The following is a 19,916-nucleotide window of genomic DNA, read 5'->3' as shown; positions in this document are numbered from 1 at the left end:
AAATTGAGACCCGGATAATCGGCATTTTTCTGTATATTCAGGGGGCCCGAACCAAGACATTTTCTTATAGTATTTGAACTAGATAACTGTTTTTAGAATTTTTTTCCTATTACTTAATTTCTTGGAAACATTTCATTTTTATTTTTAAATTATTTTTAGAAATGTGGCAATGACTATTTTGCATTGTTTAATTAACATAATTAAATAGTTTAATACAGCTTAGGTTGGCATTAGTTGCAATCATTATATTTTATTATTAATAGTTACCGTGCTTCCACCTGATTTATTGATTTATTTATAGTGTGTATTGTCATTGTCGGATTCATTTACATGCAGTTTATGAAAAAGTTTGTTCTGAAGCAGCATATATGTGAAAGTTTTGTTCATTAAAGTTTGATTCTTCATGGTAAGTAAACTTGTCAAAAAGTTCTATTTCGTATCTAAGGTGCGCTTTTCAGCGATGCGTCGGTTGTATTGGTTCGTATGGGGAGAGCGACGAGACGTGGCAACGCCGCGTACGGTGTAATTTCGTGAGGGTCCAAAAATGACAAGCTCTTGCGAGTAGACCAACCGAAGCAGTCTCCGGCGTTTGGTTTGGAGTGTTAGCAAGGGTGGAAACGACACGGTGCCCCTATTTCCAGTCCAGGATTGGAGGTTCCGCTGTTATTCCTATTTGATTTTCGGTTTTGCCGTGCCGCCGGGAGTTGTGCCGCGGGGTGCGTCGAGGAGTTCGCTACCTCTGGATGGTTTCTGGGGCCGATGGGAAGACGATGTCCAGCCTGAAAATCGGTGAGTGAGTGGGATGAACGGCCGAGTGAAACTGTGGAAGGATGATGATGGGTTCACCTATTATCATCGTAAGGCCCTGGCTCCTTTCAAGACAAGGGCCGGTGTGTTTCCGTGGTGTTTGTATTATGCACGGCCAAAGGCATCGTATCAACCAGACGATGATTTCGGTGATGGCTACACGCACACATACGCGTAAGAGGGGACCCACCCCCTTCACGAAAATCGAGAAAGATACAATATGATCATGTATGATAATAACCGAACCAGAATCATCTGTTCTAAGAAGGACCAACGCTTGTGTAATCATAGCGTTTTCGTATCGTTCCTAGCAAACAAATGACAATAAAGTGAAACAACATTTATTTCTGTTGCAACAGAAACATCTGCCAAAATCAACAAAAAGGAATAATTCTCTACATGTTTCTTCTTTTTATTTTAGTTTCCTGAAATTACTCCAATGACAAATACACGTTGATGTATTTATATTTAGATAAATGGACTATTTTCGTTTCCAATTATACAAACAGCACAGCACTTCTTGACTTCCTTCGGCCCACTACAAAAAAACGAACAAACAAAATAATACCATTATTTTCTCATCCATTTCCGCGAATTGCGAATTAATTAAGAAATAATTAATACGCTTATATTTATATCTATCAATCCAAGCAAACGTTCCAGCGGGATTTCCATAATCTTATTCATCTTCATATTTATACGTAGATCAAACGCGCCAATATGGATACGGGTTATCTACATGGAAACAGCTAATTACACTGATCTAGTTACATCGGGTAACCGAAACAAAGCATTAGTCATGATTGAAATATTTTTTATTTCGCGCCGATATTCTCTTATTTAGTGTGTGTAACGATTCAATCACAACAACTGCTTGAGTTTTAGGATTGTATATGAATGTATGTATTTTGATGATTTGAATAAAAGCTTTTCCGGGCAAGAAGATGACCTTAACCGATAAAACACATAAAATCGTTTGCTTTTAATCTTACGAGATAAGGAATTTGTAGTAACTAATTCCGGGAATATCAATCGATAGTTTAAAAGTTATCCAATTTCTTGTCGCTATAATTTGCGATTAACTTTGTTAAGTTAATTAAAAATATTGTAACAGATACATTTAATTGTTAAACCGATAATAATATTTGTTATAATTAGAGAGCATCGGTGTTGATAATTTAATTTGCAGTCCAGCGCCCGCTCGATTGGCTGTTTACATGACTGTTTCGTTTTTGTTATTTGTTTAATTTTCTTTATGTTTTTAATGAGGAAGTCTCGCGAACGACGAATCTGTTTACATCAGATGTCATCACCGGTTATGTCACGTCTCGTTCCATAGGCATTTCTCCAACCAATTTCGAATTTCTTTTAATCATTCCCATCACCAACATAGTTAATGTATAATTCCCGCGATTCTTGTCTTTCCTGTGATTCTTATTGGAATGCAACTAAGAATAACAAATGCATATTTAAGAGGAAAACTGTTTACATATTTACTAATTAACAATTATGATATTTTTATATTCAATTAAATTGAAATATATCTCAGATTCTGTAAAGAAAAAAAAAGCATATTACGAATTTGTTTGCTGAAGGAAAGCTTGTGTCAGTGCTTCTTCTTATTACAACTTTATGTGTTACTTGACAATGTTTTGGAAATCTTCCAATCATGAATGAAACTATAACTTTATCTCTTCTTTTAGAAAGTTTTAGTTTGAATAATGTTTTGAGTGTGCCAATTAAGTGTGCACCAGTTGCCAGGAAATCAAATAAATAATGTGTAGAATTGCTTAAGTAGTATTAGACCAGTAGCATGACAAATGTAGTTTTATATCCTAAGATCAATATTTAAGGCTTTTTAATTTTTTTCTTCCAGGTGTCAAGAAATTAAATGATATTATTTTTTTCTTTTATTTGAATGAGATGTAATTGATACATTGCAATATTGCTTCAGTGCGTCTCTTAACTATTTACAATTCGAATTTATAAAGTCATTGTTTAAAGCGGCAATACTTGTAGCTTGTAGGTACCGTAACTTGTTTTGCGAGTACTTGTTCAAGTTATTTGGAAAATAGTGTGTGTAATCGCATATGTGTAGTTTTCATTTGTTGTTCAATGCGTACCTATATTATTATTTATTTATCTATTTTTATTTATAATTTATTTATTCTCTCTCTGTTGTAGTGTAGAGAGCATGATTGTCGGCTGCTAGTGCTTGCAAATCACAGCCCGCCGCGACCAACCCTTAACCCAGGTTCAAAGTGCACGGTGCGTCTAATATCGGGGTGGTCATGCTGGAGACGAGGTCGATGCGTGGAACACCAGAAGCGAGCGCTTGGCAAAACAAAGGCAACTTTACCGTCAAACCCCCGCCCCACCAGATGCCCATGGCAACGCCCGTCAGACATGGTACGTTCCTCGCGGCCTGTTAAATCTCGCTACCTTTACGCCACTTCGATATGGGAAATATGAAAATTCGTCCTCTCCGTTTTCTATTCTTTTTTTCCTTCGAGGATACCGCCTCTTCGTAGTCGCGTGCGCTGCAATAACATTTCATTTTAGAACTCGTCAAGAAGCGAAACAACGCAAACACAGTGCCGTTGGCATGGCTACACAATTGCAGAGCTTATCACCACAGAGGCTAAGGAATCGAAGCCTCTAGGTGATTCATGTAATTGCTGCAAGAGGTTTTCTTGCTATTGACCCATTTAAGCTCCATTATTGGCCTGTATCCATGATAGCTATTCAACTTGAACAAAGATACACCTTGAGATCGACTCCATCTCTTTGCTATATATTATGTAATAAAAGGAAACTATACTGCCATTTATTTAATAAAAGGTCAAAATAATGTAATTTGTAATCGTAGTAGGAAAAAATAATAGTAATTGACAAACTTTAAATTGTATAACATGAAAAATCAGAATGTAGTCCCAAATTTTATTGAAGCAATCTTTCAATCAGTTAAATAGTGTGCATGGATAGAGGCTAAAACTAGTTAGTTAAGCTACCAAATTTGTTTAATACGTTTGATCATCTGAACTTTTTGCAACTAACTAGATGTTCGTTTATGAATTAATTCGCGAGGCCCGGCAGGAACAAAGTTCGTTAGCGCCGGAGAGGTTTCGCGAAACCTGATTACGCCGATCGCTTTTAATTTGGCGTTGCGCCGTGCACCATCATCATTGCTGCCTTCTCGTTCAATTGTTTTTGCACACCTGAGTGGAGATGATAATTTTTTCTGTGATAAGAGCCGCGCATCGAGGTGCGTTAGTAATTACAGGATAACGATAAGTGTGCACGGTGTCGGTTGGGAAAAGAACAGGAATAGGGATAGGACAACAATAATGGAAATGTTTAACAGGCTGTTTCGCTTTTTCGCAGGCAAAACGAGCCAGGACGACGTGTGTTACGTGGTCGCCAAGTACGACTACGCGGCGCAGGGTGCTCAGGAGTTGGATCTACGCAAGAACGAGCGATACCAGCTGCTCGATGACTCCAAGCATTGGTGGAGGGTGCAGAATAGTCGCAGCCAATCCGGCTATGTTCCCAGCAACTATGTCAAAAAGGAGAAACCATCCCTCTTTGATAGTATCAAAAAGAAGGTGAGCATTGTAACCACTAATCACGATCATCATAGATCCACTATTTTTGAGCATCGTCATAAAATATTTATTATTCTAAAGATTAAGTGATAAAAAGTGGTATCTGCTTTACGCCGTTTATTCGACAGTATAATATGGCTAAATATGTTTTTGTCAACAAGTAAGTAATCTAAAAAGAGCATTTTAAGAATGCTCAGACATATTCATAGTCAAAAACCCGATATATACATAACGCACAAATTTATGATTCACATGTGCATTTCATATTGTGTCAATATTTGATATTGTGGTGATAGTGTGGTGCATTTATCATAGTTGATAATTTGTAGACAAATAGTAGTTTTAGATTCTTTATTTCTAATGCATGTATTAAATCCTTTATGTTTAATCAACAAATATGGAGTTTACATATTGTTAGTATTATCTTGAATTATAGAGCGTTAATGCTTTTTTCGTATGCGTTGATTTTATCGTTTTAAACTATGATCCATCATACGATGTGTTTCACGGTATTTATCTATAAACAATAATTGTACTGCTTATGTCACGTGTACGATTTTTTTGTTCGTTTACTGTTTTATTTCTAAAGTGCTAACTTACAAGTTAATAATTGTTGAATATAAGTTTACATACTATATATCAACGGTTTATGTTTATATTATTTCTAAAGATTGCTTAGGGTAAACATTCGCGCACAATTTTAAACTTTTGATGAGTAAAATCTGATATAAAAATGAAAATGCGCGTTTCACCTGTTTCGAAATAACAATAATAACATTGAGGCGCCACCTGTCGCAGGTTTAGCACCTTCGGTAACTGTACTTATTTTTCTCTGCGATATGAATATCGTATTCATTTACTTACTTTTATGGAATTGCTCCACGTTCTCTTCGCTCATTATCATAAATTGCGCATTCACAATTAGATCCAGTTTTAGAATTTCATGTTGTAGATTAGTGTGTAGTAGTATATATGTATATGTTGTATATATATATATATTGTTTTTTTCCGCTCTCGTTGTCCTGTTCGTTGCACGGACACATGATCGATTCATTTGTATTCCGCGACGGCGGTGGCGGAGTCGTCGTCGTTTTCAGTGTGTTTTCGCATGGTGATGATCGTCCGCTTTTGAAATTCCAGAGGTTTGAGACGATTTCGTGGTTGCAGGTAAAAAAAGGGTCCGGTTCGAAGACGTTGCCATCGAACAACTCTCCATCTCGTACCGTAGAATCTCCCAGCATGGCCAGGCGGTTGCCCGCCGATCCGTCCGAAGCCATCGGCCTCGCCGTCGTCAAATACAACTACGAAGCCCAGCAAGCTGACGAGCTGTCCTTAGTCAAAGGTTCAAGAATACTCATTTTGGAGAAGAGTAATGATGGTGAGTACTCTGTTGTTGTTGAGGAGTTACAAATCTGACGTTGGTCCTTATTTGCAGGTTGGTGGCGGGGACAGAGTGGTAACATGGCCGGATGGTTCCCATCGAATTACACCCAAGAGGATGGAAACGATGACGACACGCTTCACACGTACGCTATGGCCGAGAACGTACTTGACATCGTCGTCGCCCTCTACTCGTTCTCCTCGACGAGCGACCAGGAGTTGAGCTTCGAGAAGGGCGATCGACTCGAGATCCTGGAGAGACCGGCCAGCGATCCAGAATGGTACCGGGCCAGGAACGCCACCGGGTTGATCGGACTGGTGCCAAGAAACTACCTGCAGGAGCTGTCTGAGTACCTGACGCAGCCGTACACGGATCGGAGAACGGTCGAAAACGCAGTGCAGCAGCAGCAACAGCAGCAAGAAAGCGGAGAGAGGCCACATCTCATGAACAAACCCTGGTACTACGGCACTGTCACCCGCAACCAGTGCGACAGTTTACTCAACCAGCACGGCCACGATGGCGATTTTCTCATTAGAGTCAGCGAAACAAATGTAAGCATTGCTCGTCATTTTCTAAAATTAAATATTGTTTTATTAGTAATATTTGTTTTCGATTTGCAGATGGGTGATTATTCGGTGTCGCTGAAGGCGCCCGGACGCAACAAACACTTCCGGGTGCACGTTGAGGGCGCTCTTTATTGCATCGGGCAGAGGAAGTTCCACACACTGGACCAGCTGGTGGACCATTACCAGAGGGCGCCCATATACACTAACAAGCAGGGCGAGAAGCTATACCTGGTGCGGCCACTGCCAAAACCCGGAAATGGATAATCGGAAGGCGCGACGTAGCGAAGTGACGCGAGGCGACGGCGCAGTCCCTCCTCCACACCGCCCACCAAACAAAACATAAACAAAGCAAAATAAACACAATTTGGGCCGCGCGCGGTTTTAAGAGAAAAAGGCAGAACAAAATACGGAAATATTAGCTTGTGTATTTCATGATTTAGGGTACAACATTTTTTCAGTTTTATTTCTTTTTTGATACATACTATATACATATATATAATTTTTAACATTTTATATACAGGGTGTCCGCGCCTTTTCTGTGAATTTTTTCGCGTGGTTTTTCATCTTTTTATATATATATATATATTCTTTGTTGAATAACTAATTTATTTCTATTTCTTTTTATTTTTGTTATTTGTATTGAAATTCTGTGTGTGTACAAAATGATCCGGTGAAACGCTGCCATTACGTTTTAATTTCATCAATTTTAGTTTTTAAGTTCCTAACACTTTACTATGTAAATGCGAGATGTGAAGTGATTCGAGATATTTACACAGAGGAAAATATGTGCGCGTACGTTAGTGTGTGTGTGTCTGAGAGAGAGAGAGAGAGACAAAAAGAAAAAGGCAGCATCCTGTATATAAACAAATGTTTTTTTTGGCGCGCCCGCTCGAAATTCGCGTTAACTTATTTCATTTCGTTTTTCCTTTTAAATCGTATCTTTCATTCGGACAACCCGAGGGCGCGTCAAGAAGAGAGAGAGAAACGTTGAGAGAGCATGCAAGATCTGGTCATATATATATTATTTTTTAATTTTAGACTAATTAATAAATAAAATTAATGATTTTTTTTTATTTCCATTATTATTATTTTGTTATCTTCAAACGTTTTTGTTTTGTTTTTTATTTCCGGTCTCGTTTCCGGCTCAAAACGAACAATTTCGCATTTTTTTTCATTTACGAAAGAAACTATTAAGCGTACTCGTATAATTAAACTAGAATAAATTATATACATACAATATTGCTTTTTGGATATTACATAATAACGATATCCTATGAGACTGTGGTCGGAGGTTTGAGCTTTTGGATAAATCAATTACTAAGTGAATTGTGAATTGTCGGGCGAGAGAGCTGATAAATACAAATATATTTAAATATGTGAATGAAGGAGACAAAAGTTGTTTACTTAGCTGTATTAGCTGAAATATTCGAGTTGATGGAAGGAGGATAGAAGAGAAAAATTAAGTGAGTTGGCGGTTTTGGCGATCGGAACCGGAAGTGCGCCCATATCATAACGATAATTCTTTTTTCGTTTCGCTGCGCGACATTTTACTGTTTTGTTTCGTTCGACTGATACATGATTTTTTTGATACTGGCAACAAGAATTAAAAACTAATAGCAAATAAGTCCTGTAGTTGATCCACACTATATATACACACATATTTTCGAAGATGTACGAATCTTCCCGATTGATATTTATTATGTACATATATTTTTTTTTCTCTCATATTTTATACAAATACATTGTTTGTTAGTACAAATTTGCATCACGCAACGAATTGCAGCGGGATTAGGCAACTGTCTCTTAAGTTCTGTTAGTTTTTCTAGTTACTTCTTCAATAGACTTAAGTTTTTCTTTATATTTCCACCACTCCTTTTCTTTATACATATAAATACTTGTTTTCTTATTTATTTTGTTTGGCTGCAATGACGTATTTGATTTTTTTAATAAAAAATGTTTTTTTTTTCTGTACAAAATTTGATTAACGTTTGTTTCCTCTCTAAATCATGCATTTGTCTATATTGAGTTCAATATAGGTAAAATCAACCGCTTCTTTTACTTAGTTGCAGGGGCCACCCTGTAGATTCCTATAACTTTAGGTTGGTAGCTTTTCGTATTTCAATGAAGCTTTGCTATTAGGGTATTCGGAATTTAACCAATTACAGATTGGAAGGATAAATATGCTTTTCTATTGGTCGAATTATAAGGTCACACGAAGCCATCATGTAAACCTATTTAATGAATACAAATAATATTTATTCGAAATTAGTATAATCTTTAGTTTTGGTAAAATGTAAGGAAATAGGATTTTTCTTTTTATGAAAAAAATAATTTAAATTGATCGTAGTATGTATAAATTCTGTCATTTTGTGCGTGTGTTTTGTGAAATTTACATTTTTTTTGTTCGTCTTTTTTGGATAAGATGTCAGCGGGAAAGATGAAGTGGACGCCGGCGACGGTCACGAAGCCGAAGAACCAGATCATTTCGTCGGACGCTGTAGCAAACAACATCAAGACGTTTATCCCGAGTTTCGAGAAGGAACCCATTCCGAACATGATGGACCTCTTGTCCAACGAGTATTACAGGCAGTGGTTCGTGGAGAGAGGGCAGCACGAGAAGAAGTTCTATTCGAAAGGTGACCATCAAAATACGCAGGTGAAGAGGAAGAACGTACCGAGGCCGAGGCAGAAGATCAAGTGCGAGAAGCAGGTACCGATCATCGCTCTGAAGCAGTTCCAGAATATCCCCTCAAAAGTAGACTCAGGGAACGTCAAACGCTGCAGCAGTTCTGAATGATGTCGCGGAATTGCAAATCAATAAAAAAAAACTCGTTCCAACGGGATACTCGAAATAAATATACGTATATTGGTTGTATGTACAGATTTTGGTTTAGCACTAGCTCTGCGATTTCATTTGGTCCTATGAACGTGGAAGCCCTTCTCCTTGAGCTTCCTGTAGAGACTGATGTACTTTCCCGCCGCCGTCGCCCTAGGAACTATGAACTTCTCGCAGAAGTCGGTACGGTTGGCAGCGGCCGCGCTCAGGCTGCCATAGCTAAGGCATCTGAGGAAGGTAAGAACGAAGGAGTAACAGTTCATCGTGTCCTCGTCGTAGTTTTTGGCCAACCATCTGGGTTGCTTGCACACCTTCATCAGCACTTCATCCCAATGCTCTGTCCAGGAACTCGTTGCTGCATCAAGCAACAAACATTGATCCCATTGCGAATTTCTATGCCTTCTCAGCCCGTTCCTATCGAACTCTACTATAGTACCAGATGATGTTGTCACACCTATATGCAGATCCATCGAGTTGTAATAATCACTGCAAAAACCAACAAAAAAAAAACATAATACTCGTAATGTATTCAATACTAATTACTCACTGTAGGAAATCACCAGTCGTCGGTTTTATAATCACCGAGCAAGAGTGCTGTGACGCTCTCACGAACGGATAAGGAACTCTAAAACAAAATAAATGATCAACAACATTGTCAAAATAAACTTCATTTAAGTATCAACTTAAATGATTCTAAACCATTGTTACGAGTATGCAATAAAAGTATTTAAGAGAATTACATACCTAAATGGAAGTAGTGAGAAATCGGCCTTGGACAGGTCCGATCTGCAGGCTGGGCAGCTCTCCGGTAAGCTCAGACAGAAGATTTTCGGGCCGCAATGCTGGAAGCACACGATCCCTGGATCCATCTTCATTCTTGATTATATACCAATCGATACGATTGTAAACCTACAAAGAATACTAAAAATAATAATAAATCGTCGGGTTAAAAGAAGCGCCCCCGGGTGGACTCGAACCACCAACCTTTCGGTTAACAGCCGAACGCGCTAACCAATTGCGCCACGGAGGCTGATGAGATCATGTTTTCCGGTGTTAGGAACAAACGGAACGCGCCTGACACCTAACCCACTAAATCATCTTTTTTTCTGTTGTCCTTTAACCTTTCGACCTTGTTAACAGGCCTCCGTGGCGCAATTGGTTAGCGCGTTCGGCTGTTAACCGAAAGGTTGGTGGTTCGAGTCCACCCGGGGGCGCAAATGTTTTACATTTCGGATCAATTAGAGCAGTGGTCCCCAACCTCCGGTCCGCGGATGAAATGATATCGGACCGAGGAACATAAATTTTTCCATTTTATATTCTGAATCCATTTTTTTTCTGCAATTTTAGCATTATTAAGTTGCGTTTTTATATAAAAGGCCCAAGGTAAATACTATTTAATATTTAAAATCTCATTTTTTTAAATCCTTGTAGTGGTCAGAGGGATTAAAAATTTTGAGTTTAGTGGTCTGCGAGATTCAATATCCGTCAAAAAGGTTGGGGACCGCTGAATTAGAGCACGAAATTAAAAATGAATGGCACGCATCAAAAACAAAAAAAAACGAATAGCTTAAACTATGTAATATTGAAAGAGCAAATAAAATTCACTGTTTATATGTCCATGTAATATTTAGAAAGCGCAACAAACCATAAAAATAACAAACGTAGATATGTGTTTTTAGGACACCATCCTTAATAGGATTCTAAGTATTAGTTGGATGCAGCGCATCAATCGTAGAGGCCAATGTAAATATTTGTAAAGCTTAGTATGTGTTTATAAAAGGACTTGAATTCACGGTGGAGGTATATGTTTATATAATAAGGCGATTAAGAGACGCCGTGGATGTCTCTAGATCATTAATACACTATAATAACATTAATAGGTTGCATCAAAATGTCAAATAGAATAACAATTTATGCAAAGTGTAACAACCAATCAAAAATATTACAACTGGATGTTTGAAAGACAGGTGGTTTCCGTTTTGTAATTGAATAAAATAAACTTGCTTCGTGAATTCAACGGAACAAATATGTAATAAAGAATGTTATAAAATATAATTGGACATTGTTGTTTGTTACGACACATGATTCAGATGAAACTGAATAAAACATCTCCATGTGAAGATCCGGTTAGAGAAACGTCAAATTTTGTGTTGTGTCAGTGAAAAATCACTTACTGGCATTATAATATACTTGATAAAACTTTCAATTAATGAAATTGTCATAGACTACACGATTTGAAAAAAAAGTAATTAAAAAAAAGCAATTAATTCATGGATTCTGTAATGGTAGTAAATTCACAATTCATCGTAATCGGTTATTTCGTATACAATACTAAGCATATTTTTGTTGCATAAACTCGGTTACCCAGTGCACCGTTGACCAGAATATTATCTTAATCTCAAATACTTGTTTTTTTTTAAATATTTATATTGGAAAAGTATATCGTATTGTTAACGAGTTTTGTCACTGAATTTCATTCATAAACTGAGTCTCCGCGACGGTTGGAAATCTTACCGTTTTGTGTTGCGAGTCTTACTGTTTTTATTTTGTTTTGAAAATTCAAATGTCCGCAAAGTCACCTACCTTGCAACACACACGCATGCAACATTCCGTCTCACCTGGTCTCAGATGAAGTCGACTTCCTCGGGTCGCGAGCCTCAAGTGTTTTGAATCATTCAGGAAACAAACGAAACACGAGCAATACGATGAAGTAGAAGAAGAGCAGGTGGAGGTTATGGAGAAGGAGACGAAACGAACGAAAAATAGAAACAAAAACAAACGGAGACGAAAAAAAGAGAGAGTGCGAAGTGCTCGAACTGGTCGCACGCACACTAAAACCCGAGCATTTATAATTCGTGACTAATCCGAAGAACAAACGTAACACGATGTGTATGAAAGTGTGTGTATGTATGTGCACTTTCGAGGCCTTCGACGGTCCGAAAAGTACGCGCGGGAGCAAAGGAAACCACCGTTTGCGCCACGAATAACGGACTCCTCTTACGTACGTACTTAATTTCGTAACGAGCGAGCTGTGTTCGCCGCGCGGCGGTTGTTAGATCACTGGAACACCTTCCGAAAACTACCTCCTCGCCTCCATCGCGAAGAAGAAACACGCCCGACGGGGAGACAACTCTATATATTTCACGGAGAAAAGAGTAGCAGTAATCGGTGGCAACGTTTTGTCGTGTCCCGAGATTAAGAAATCTCTGGACACTGGAATATTTCGTAGTTATGTCGTTGTGGAGGCTTAGAGGGGTTTATGAATATTAAATGCAATAATTAGTTTTATTATATATATCGGAGTTTTTATTGAGAAGTGAACTATACAATAGTTGGTCTCAGGGGTTATCACTAAGAGTTACATTCTCCTCTTAAGTTAGTAATTAGGAAGACTGTGCTCTTCATTCAGCCCTTCAACTAAGACTTCCTCTCAGTTCGACCCTCTAGCTAAGACTAAATTATATAATACAAAAATGTGTTCATTTCAAAAAGGGGCTGCGTGGAAGGTAAGGAAGTGGAAAATACAACCGTTTCTTTATCTAATTTTTATGATCCTACCAAATATTTAGGGGCTGAAGAAGGCTGTAAAGTGGTGATACAATAGACGGAACTATAAAATTTAATGTGAAACCGTTCTTCGGAATATTCCACAAGTTATTCTAAATAATCACGTGCAAGTATCAGTTTTTTTTTTTTTTTTTTTTGGAAAAGTGAAATATGCTTTGTAATTATTAATAGGAAATTGGTAGACCTAACAAATATACATATTAGTTATACAATAGATGATAATAAAATGGTCGGCCACGACAGTTTAATACGAACCGAAAAGTTTGTTGATAACCCTTCGCGAAAACAAAGAAACAAATGATTATCGCTTTAGAAAATTATGTAATTCCGATCTATGGGACCGGTTTTTAATGCATTTCCATTTATGGAAACGCAAAGTAAAATACTAATTATTTTTCTCTACAAAGGAAACACCTTCAAATTTTCTACAACAATCCGTAACATAAAATAGAATGAATCAGTTTTAACAGAATTCCTAGAAACTTTATACAACAACATGAGAATGCCATAATCGCTATATAGAATTTATTGATTTGTACGTAAGTATTTTCTATTACACAACTTACGCACATGAATTATACAGAAGCAAATGAAACAAACAAATGCACGTCCTCCGTCGTTCATTGACCATTTTTGTGGTGTTTACATGGGTTTCCATGGAAACGGTATGGTGTATATCGCGTTGGCGTCTGGTGCTTATTTAATGTCCACCGATGGTGTTTTCTTGTTCTTCGTTGGAGATTCACGACGTTATTTCGTTATATAATTTCTTATTATTGTTAACGAAAGAGATGGGGCGATGCGAAGGGTGTTGCAAGTGAACGGATAAAGTAGAACCAGGAAAAAAATAATTAAAAAAAAAGCTGAGCGTAATACAATCAAAACTTTGATTGCGAGTCGAGGAGGATGAATCAATATTTGACGAAGAGGTTGGTGCTAATTAGAAATTATATAGACACACACATAATAAACACATTTTGTTTGCGTATTTTACATTGTAAAGAGCGTGTTGAAATATCATAATTAGGTTCTCATTAACGTTTATTTGTTGATTAATGAAAACTATTGTAATATCTGATTTTTGTTTAATTCCTCAACTCCTCCTTCATTTGCTGTTATTACGCTATAAACTATTTGTTTGGTATTGACAATATAAAATAAACAAACAATGCGGGTTTCTCTTTCTCTTTGATTCAAATGTAATTCGCATTGAAAGAATGTAAGGAATTGGGGCGAAGAGTAGACAATCGATATGTAGATTAGTGTGTTGCGAAGCAGAAACCGAAGAACCGTTTCGTCGGCGTGTACGAAAGAATGAATGAAACGAACAAAAAGAAAAAACAAAAAAGGAATAGAGAGAATTAAAAGTCCGTTCATCGAGCGTTGGGAAACGACGTTCCGGCCCGAAATGAGTGCGCGCCTCTCCATTCGCACACTTAGAAATCCTCAAAACGAATAAAACAAGAAGTAAATGGAGACAACGAAAAAAAAAGTTAAATGGAGAATGATGAAAATCGTGCGAAACGGTGGATCAGCGATCTCCCACACACACACGAACGGATCCAACCTTACTGCTTTTCACCATCTCGAAAACGTGTGCAATTATTGGCATACAGTAAACGAAAACGCACTTTCCCCAAACCAACGAGCGAGTTCGAAGTGATATTTAAATTATACATAGTTATAATATCAATCATGATAATAATTAAGAATGCATACATTATTTTTCAGTTTTAAATCTACAATGCTATTGCTTCTCACGAAAGTCCAATAAATAAATAATTCGCAACTGGGCCATTTAAAGATGCTGAGACTATTCGAGATATTCGCTATTATCTTATTGGTTAATACGAATTCGGCGTGGGCGGGGTTTGCGTGTCTAAGTAACCCTTGTTTGCATGGTGTCTGTTTGGACGATTTGAACTCGACGTACTCTTGTTATTGCGTGGATGGTTACACTGGGGTGCAATGCCAGACCAACTGGGATGAATGTTGGTCGAACCCGTGCCAAAACGGCGGAGCCTGTATCGACGGGATCGCCGCTTTCAACTGTTCCTGTCCTGAAGGATATGTTGGTAAATAAAACGTGATGATTTAGGTAATTGAAAGGAAATGAAACCATTGAAATTGCTTGCAGGAGAGGTTTGCGAGGAAGATTTCAACGAGTGCGAGAGTAATCCATGTATGAACAATGGTACTTGCCTGGATGCTCCCAACGGCTACAACTGCCTCTGCACCACCGGCTACACCGGAACGCATTGCGAAGTTGATGTTGCCGTATGCAACATCACGGAGGAAACCAGATGCAACAATGGGGGTGCATGCATCGAGGGTCCCGGTCTGACGTTCAGCTGCAAGTGTCAACCAGGTGAATGGATGAAACAATGCATTCTTTTCTCATTTTGTAATATTTTTCGACTTTTCAGGATGGGGCGGGTTCTTTTGCGACGTCGAAATCGACGAGTGCATGTCATCGCCCTGTCAGAATGGAGGAGTCTGTCTGGATCTACATGCTGAGTACAAATGCGCATGTCTCTTTGGTATAACTATTATGAAACTTTGGTAATAACTAGATCGTTATCATCAGTATTTTAGGATTTTCTGGGCGGAATTGCGAGGACGAGGTACTGGTGTGCGATGATAACGTTTGCGAGAACGATGCTCTCTGCTTAATGGAAGACGGGCATCCGGTTTGCTACTGTGTTCCTGATTACCATGGTGAGAGGTGTCAGTTCCAATACGATGAATGCCAATTGGGACCTAGGTGAGTGTTGTCATAAACGCTATATACTTAATTATCTTGATTATATTTTATAGATGTTTGAACGGTGGAACGTGCATCGACGGCATCGACAACTTCACCTGCTCCTGTCCTCCTGACCTGACTGGAATTCTATGCGAATGTCTGATTGTCGATGACCGCAGATTAGATTGCACGTACGTGGCTCCAACTCATACTTTTCCAGAAATCACTACCGAAGTAACAACTGCCAGTATTACCACTTTAAGTACCGAACCAATCACTTTGTTGGAAACGACTGAGAGCTTTACAGAAACTACTACCATGGAAATGACGTTGCCAATAATGGAAACTACTTCAGTTTATTCCACGATTGTACCAGAAACTACCACTACAGAAACGTCTGAAACTGACACCACAACAGAGCTTACAACTTTATTTTACACAGTCTCCAGAACTGAAATAATCACATCAACTACAACTGAAACAACCGAGTCTAGTACAACCGAAGAACATACCACCACCACTTGGACTACCCCAATAGACATCCCAGCTTCTAGAGAAACAACGACTGAAACGGATATTGAAACATCAGCAACTGAACTAACCACGCTTCTTTCATCATCATCAATAACGACTGAAGAAATCACGATCTTCCCCAGTACCGATTTTATTACAATGCCAACAGAAACTCTCCCTTTTACCGATTTTTTAACTACTTCCACAGAATACTCCACTCTCGAAAGCCGTGAATCCAATATTACAATCACGAACTTTTTCACAGAAACACCTAGCACACCGGATTTCGGTTCTGAAGAGGAAAACGTTACATCGGCAATTCCTCTCCCAGATTGCTCTTTGACAGGTAGCGATTGCTTGAATGGAGGCACCTGTGTTTTCATCGATAGAAGCCATAAATGCTTGTGCCCTTTCGATACGTCCGGAAACAGATGTGAAACACGTTTAGGTATAACCACAGCTGCATTCGGAGGAGAATCATACCTGGTGCATCGTCTGCAGGTGGAACAGATCACTTCGATTGATCTCAAGGCGAAGACTACTTCAAACAGCGGGCTTTTATTCCACGCTGTATTGGATCAGAACTACATGTCGATGTACGTGGAAACAGGATTTTTGAAGTTTAAGTTCTCTTGTGGATATCAGACAATGCTGCTCAGCGAACTTGGAAAACCAATCAATAATGGAAACGAAATGAGGATTAGCGCTGAGTAAAATTATTTTACTTTTATAGAAAACGAAATTATTATATAAAACTATTTTGTAGATTAACATTTTCTAAAGAGAATAACTTTTGCAACGCCACTATAAAATTGAACGATACTTTGAGCATGAGCGGTGATCAGGTTGCAGCTTCCGAATTCTTTGGCAGGAAAAGCGCTTGGTTGTATCTTGGCGGACTTCCAGGGGAAGCCAACGTTCCCGGTTTTATAGGGTGCATGTCCGATCTGACGGTATAATTTATAATTTAAAAGCGAAATCAAGGACAAACAATCATTTCGCTCGTTCGCAGATTTCCGGCAAGAAAATCAACATTTTCAAGGACGCCGAAGACGGGTATGGAGTAGCCGAATGTTCTTCGCTGGCTTGCCTTTCAAATCCTTGCAATAACGGAGGAAGTTGCGCAGCTTCCGGTGATGTTTGGTCTTGCAAATGCAGAAACGGGTAAGAAGACAAGCACAAAAACAACAATCGCTTTCTTTAGTAATAAGTGGTACCAAACATTTAAAAGCAAATTAAAATTATAATTAGTGCAGAATCAATAAAAAAAAATAATTTACAGATATTCCGGAAATACTTGCGAAGTTTCCGTGTGCGAAAACAGCCCTTGTCGTTTTGGCGGAACCTGTCTCCCCTACACCGGAAGCGGGTACATCTGCCTTTGTCCTTTTGGTAAACGCGGACACTTTTGTGAAAATGGTAATTTTGGAAAATCTGAAATATTTTTCATATGATCTTTAATATCTATTTCAGAGTTGCTGATCACAAAGCCGTACTTCTCTTCCTCGCTGCAAGGACTTTCTTCGTTCCTAGCCTACCCAATACCAAAAGGCAATTTTAATCGGATGGAAATCAAATTCAGGTTTGCCCCATCCACCTTGGATCAAATCGCCATTCTTATGTTCATCGGCCAAAAGGGCAGACACGATTTCCACTCGGACCACATGTCTGTGAGCTTTATAAAGGGATATGTCATGTTGACGTGGAACTTGGGCTCTGGGCCCAGGCGGATCTTCACCGCGAAACCCATCCCTCGCGGAAAAGAAAGCTATTTGGTGCACATTGGACGACTAGGTCGTAGGTCTTGGTTGTTCGTTGAACACCTGGGCAACGTGACCGGAAGATCTCCAGGAAATTTAGTACAACTGGATGTTGTGCCGTTGATCTACTTCGGAGGCCACAGCAGCGCCAACTTCACCACCTTACCGCACGACCTTCCGCTGCATTCCGGTTTCTCCGGGTGCATTTTCAACGCCGAATTCCGGTCGGGCAATGTAGTTCTACCTCTACAGGCCACAGCACAAACGTTCGGAAGAGCTGTGGGCCAATGCGGAACCACCGAATGTCACGAGAATATTTGCCAGAACGACGGTGCATGCATTCACCATGGAGGAACGTTTGCGTGTCTTTGTCAGGACGGGAAGTACGGTCCGCTCTGTTCAGCAACCTACAACCCGTGCGACAACTTCCGCAACGAGTGCGCTTCCGGTTCAACGTGCATTCCAGTAATAGGCGGATACGAATGCGATTGTCCCATCGGAAGGAGCGGAAAGCGATGCGAGAAAGAGGAAGGTTTGACCGACATAAACTTCTCCGGAAAGCGTTCTTACCTTCAACTGAATCCGCAATTGTTCGAAGCATTGAAATTCAATTTCGAATTCGAATTGCGACCGATGAGGAATCGTGGTTTAGTATTCTATATCGGTTCCGAAGACATGTTTCTATCTTTATCATTGATAAGCGGATTACTCGAATTGCGAATTTTGCCAGGGAGGAAGCGTGTGCATCAAAGCGGAATCCTCGTAATCAGGAGTAATAAGCTGATGGTTCTTGGAGAATGGCATACCATAAAAGTGGGACTGTACGGGAGAAAGATATATCTCTTTGTTAATAACGTTGTCAATACCGGTCTTCTGCAAGCTTCAGATTTGATCACGCTTTCGGACGAGAAAATCTTCGTCGGCGGATTGCCCGATCTATCGATTTTACCGAAAGAAGCAACGCCGTCTCTCCCGGAACCGTTCAGAGGATGTTTTCGCAAATTGATCGTGAATAACGCGCATATTTTACTGAACTCTCTGAGTATAGAGAGCGCCAGAAACATCGAAGACTGTGACGGGACGCCCTGCGGAGGCGATTATTGCGAGAATTCCGGTGTATGCTGGCTCGATCCCAATCTGCAACCGCACTGCAAATGCCAAGACCCATACCAAGGTGACAGATGCGAGGTATTGGAAGAATGCAAAGGTTCCCGAGGTTGTGGTCATAAAGGACGATGCGTCGGAGGTAAATGCGTCTGCAAGGTGGGATGGTTCGGGGCGTTCTGCGAGAGCGAAATCACCATCAATAAACCGAAATTCGATGGAAACGGTTACATTATGTTAAATAGGCGTACCAGGAAAAGGGGATTGGCGGATACTTTCAGGAGTTTATATTTGAAGTTTGCGAGCGTCGAAGACGAAGGACTACTGGTTTGGGTGGAAAATGTAAAAACTAAAATTCCTCGCATCCACGTTAAGATATTTACTACATTTATTACGATGGATCTGAGGATGATTGTTTATGTGTATATAAGGTTAATTTATTATTATTTTGTTTGTTTTTTCAGCATGTCAATAGCCTTGGGATCGGTATCAGACGCGGAAGACTGGTGATCTTCGAGGAATCCAATAAAACTTTAAACGAAAGTTCACGTAGGAAAGTTTCGGATGGTCTTTATCACACGGTGCGATTGACGCTCAAACCTTTCGAATTGTTGTTCGATGGGAAGGCGATGGATTACGTGTTCTTGGGAGACTTGTCTGCCAGCGATTTGTACGTCGGGGGATTCCCTGGCGATCGCAACATCACCATGGCCGGACTCACCGGTTGCGTGGCAGCATTCGGTAGCGATGGCAACAACCTGATTAACGACTTTAACAAATTCGATGGTGAAAACGTTTCGCAATGTGTGGTTTAAATACTTACTTAATAATAATATATATGTTTAAGAAGGAAGGACTTGTTAATGAAGTGAAGATTTCAACTGCAGCAACAAAATGCAAATATTTCACACATCTTTGACAACGACTTAAAAATAATACATTTAACTGCAATAATTAAGATATTAAATAGTTGTCTAATTTAGAAATATTAGTTTATTGTTGCTCCAGCATGAATAAATCTTTAATGCTAT

At 39.2% G+C, this 19,916-nt stretch overlaps 3 protein-coding genes and 2 non-coding genes across 11 annotated transcripts; 3 read left to right on the top strand and 2 right to left on the bottom strand.

Moving 5' to 3' along the window:
* The first annotated feature begins 305 nt into the window (after positions 1-305).
* LOC108567995 (cytoplasmic protein NCK1) lies at positions 306-6,907 on the top strand. 4 transcript variants are annotated; one of them, XM_017928833.1, is made up of 7 exons: positions 306-406; positions 459-789; positions 2,997-3,216; positions 4,192-4,412; positions 5,553-5,790; positions 5,848-6,344; positions 6,414-6,907. In XM_017928833.1, the coding sequence occupies exons 3-7, from the start codon at positions 3,099-3,101 to the stop codon at positions 6,621-6,623; spliced, it is 1,284 nt and encodes a 427-aa protein (XP_017784322.1). In that variant the 5' UTR covers positions 306-406; positions 459-789; positions 2,997-3,098; the 3' UTR covers positions 6,624-6,907. The 4 variants fall into 4 exon arrangements, with proteins under 4 accessions (XP_017784322.1, XP_017784320.1, XP_017784323.1 ...); XM_017928831.1 differs by having other exon boundaries at positions 2,992-3,216; XM_017928834.1 differs by having other exon boundaries at positions 307-406; positions 2,992-3,216; positions 5,580-5,790; positions 6,414-6,906.
* A 2,300-nt stretch (positions 6,908-9,207) lies between these two features.
* LOC108568006 (MKRN2 opposite strand protein) lies at positions 9,208-12,350 on the bottom strand. 4 transcript variants are annotated; one of them, XM_017928845.1, is made up of 4 exons: positions 11,814-12,350; positions 9,940-10,116; positions 9,743-9,820; positions 9,208-9,681 (listed from the first exon to the last, which is right to left on the bottom strand). In XM_017928845.1, the coding sequence occupies exons 2-4, from the start codon at positions 10,068-10,070 to the stop codon at positions 9,270-9,272; spliced, it is 621 nt and encodes a 206-aa protein (XP_017784334.1). In that variant the 5' UTR covers positions 10,071-10,116; positions 11,814-12,350; the 3' UTR covers positions 9,208-9,269. The 4 variants fall into 4 exon arrangements, with proteins under 4 accessions (XP_017784334.1, XP_017784335.1, XP_017784337.1 ...); XM_017928846.1 differs by having other exon boundaries at positions 9,940-10,104; XM_017928848.1 differs by lacking the exon at positions 11,814-12,350 and adding an exon at positions 10,180-10,322 and having other exon boundaries at positions 9,940-10,104.
* Trnan-guu lies at positions 10,152-10,225 on the bottom strand. The gene has a single exon. It is a non-coding gene; the product is annotated as a tRNA-Asn (tRNA).
* On the top strand, positions 10,336-10,409 carry Trnan-guu. The gene has a single exon. It is a non-coding gene; the product is annotated as a tRNA-Asn (tRNA).
* A 2,210-nt stretch (positions 12,351-14,560) lies between the features above and the next one.
* Positions 14,561-19,788, top strand: LOC108567974 (protein eyes shut). Its single transcript, XM_017928799.1, has 11 exons — positions 14,561-14,837; positions 14,900-15,130; positions 15,189-15,302; positions 15,358-15,526; positions 15,580-15,742; positions 15,806-16,731; positions 16,788-16,974; positions 17,034-17,185; positions 17,304-17,440; positions 17,495-19,227; positions 19,293-19,788. Exons 1-11 carry the CDS (start codon positions 14,567-14,569, stop codon positions 19,698-19,700), a joined length of 4,491 nt encoding a protein of 1,496 aa, XP_017784288.1. The 5' UTR covers positions 14,561-14,566; the 3' UTR covers positions 19,701-19,788.
* Positions 19,789-19,916: the final 128 nt, after the last annotated feature.

Source organism: Nicrophorus vespilloides, unplaced genomic scaffold (assembly GCF_001412225.1).
Source record: "Nicrophorus vespilloides isolate i.1.1-1 unplaced genomic scaffold, Nicve_v1.0, whole genome shotgun sequence".
NCBI lineage: Eukaryota > Metazoa > Arthropoda > Insecta > Coleoptera > Silphidae > Nicrophorus > Nicrophorus vespilloides.
This window is presented reverse-complemented; position numbering and strand designations above follow the sequence as displayed.

What these genes read in the sequence shown, in the direction of transcription:
- LOC108567995 (XM_017928833.1), top strand. Translation starts at nt 3,099, where the DNA reads ATGCTGGAGACGAGGTCGATGCGTGGAACACCAGAAGCGAGCGCTTGG. An exon ending in TTGATAGTATCAAAAAGAAG is followed by an intron (nt 4,413 to 5,552) that starts GTGAGCATTGTA and finishes TTGAAATTCCAG; the next exon opens with AGGTTTGAGACGATTTCGTG. An exon ending in TTTGGAGAAGAGTAATGATG is followed by an intron (nt 5,791 to 5,847) that starts GTGAGTACTCTG and finishes CCTTATTTGCAG; the next exon opens with GTTGGTGGCGGGGACAGAGT.
- LOC108568006 (XM_017928845.1), bottom strand. Translation starts at nt 10,070, where the DNA reads ATGAAGATGGATCCAGGGATCGTGTGCTTCCAGCATTGCGGCCCGAAA. An exon ending in TTCTCACTACTTCCATTTAG is followed by an intron (nt 9,821 to 9,939) that starts GTATGTAATTCT and finishes ATTTTGTTTTAG; the next exon opens with AGTTCCTTATCCGTTCGTGA. An exon ending in ACGACTGGTGATTTCCTACA is followed by an intron (nt 9,682 to 9,742) that starts GTGAGTAATTAG and finishes TGGTTTTTGCAG; the next exon opens with TGATTATTACAACTCGATGG.
- LOC108567974 (XM_017928799.1), top strand. Translation starts at nt 14,567, where the DNA reads ATGCTGAGACTATTCGAGATATTCGCTATTATCTTATTGGTTAATACG. An exon ending in CAAATGCGCATGTCTCTTTG is followed by an intron (nt 15,303 to 15,357) that starts GTATAACTATTA and finishes TCAGTATTTTAG; the next exon opens with GATTTTCTGGGCGGAATTGC. An exon ending in GGTGCATGTCCGATCTGACG is followed by an intron (nt 16,975 to 17,033) that starts GTATAATTTATA and finishes GCTCGTTCGCAG; the next exon opens with ATTTCCGGCAAGAAAATCAA.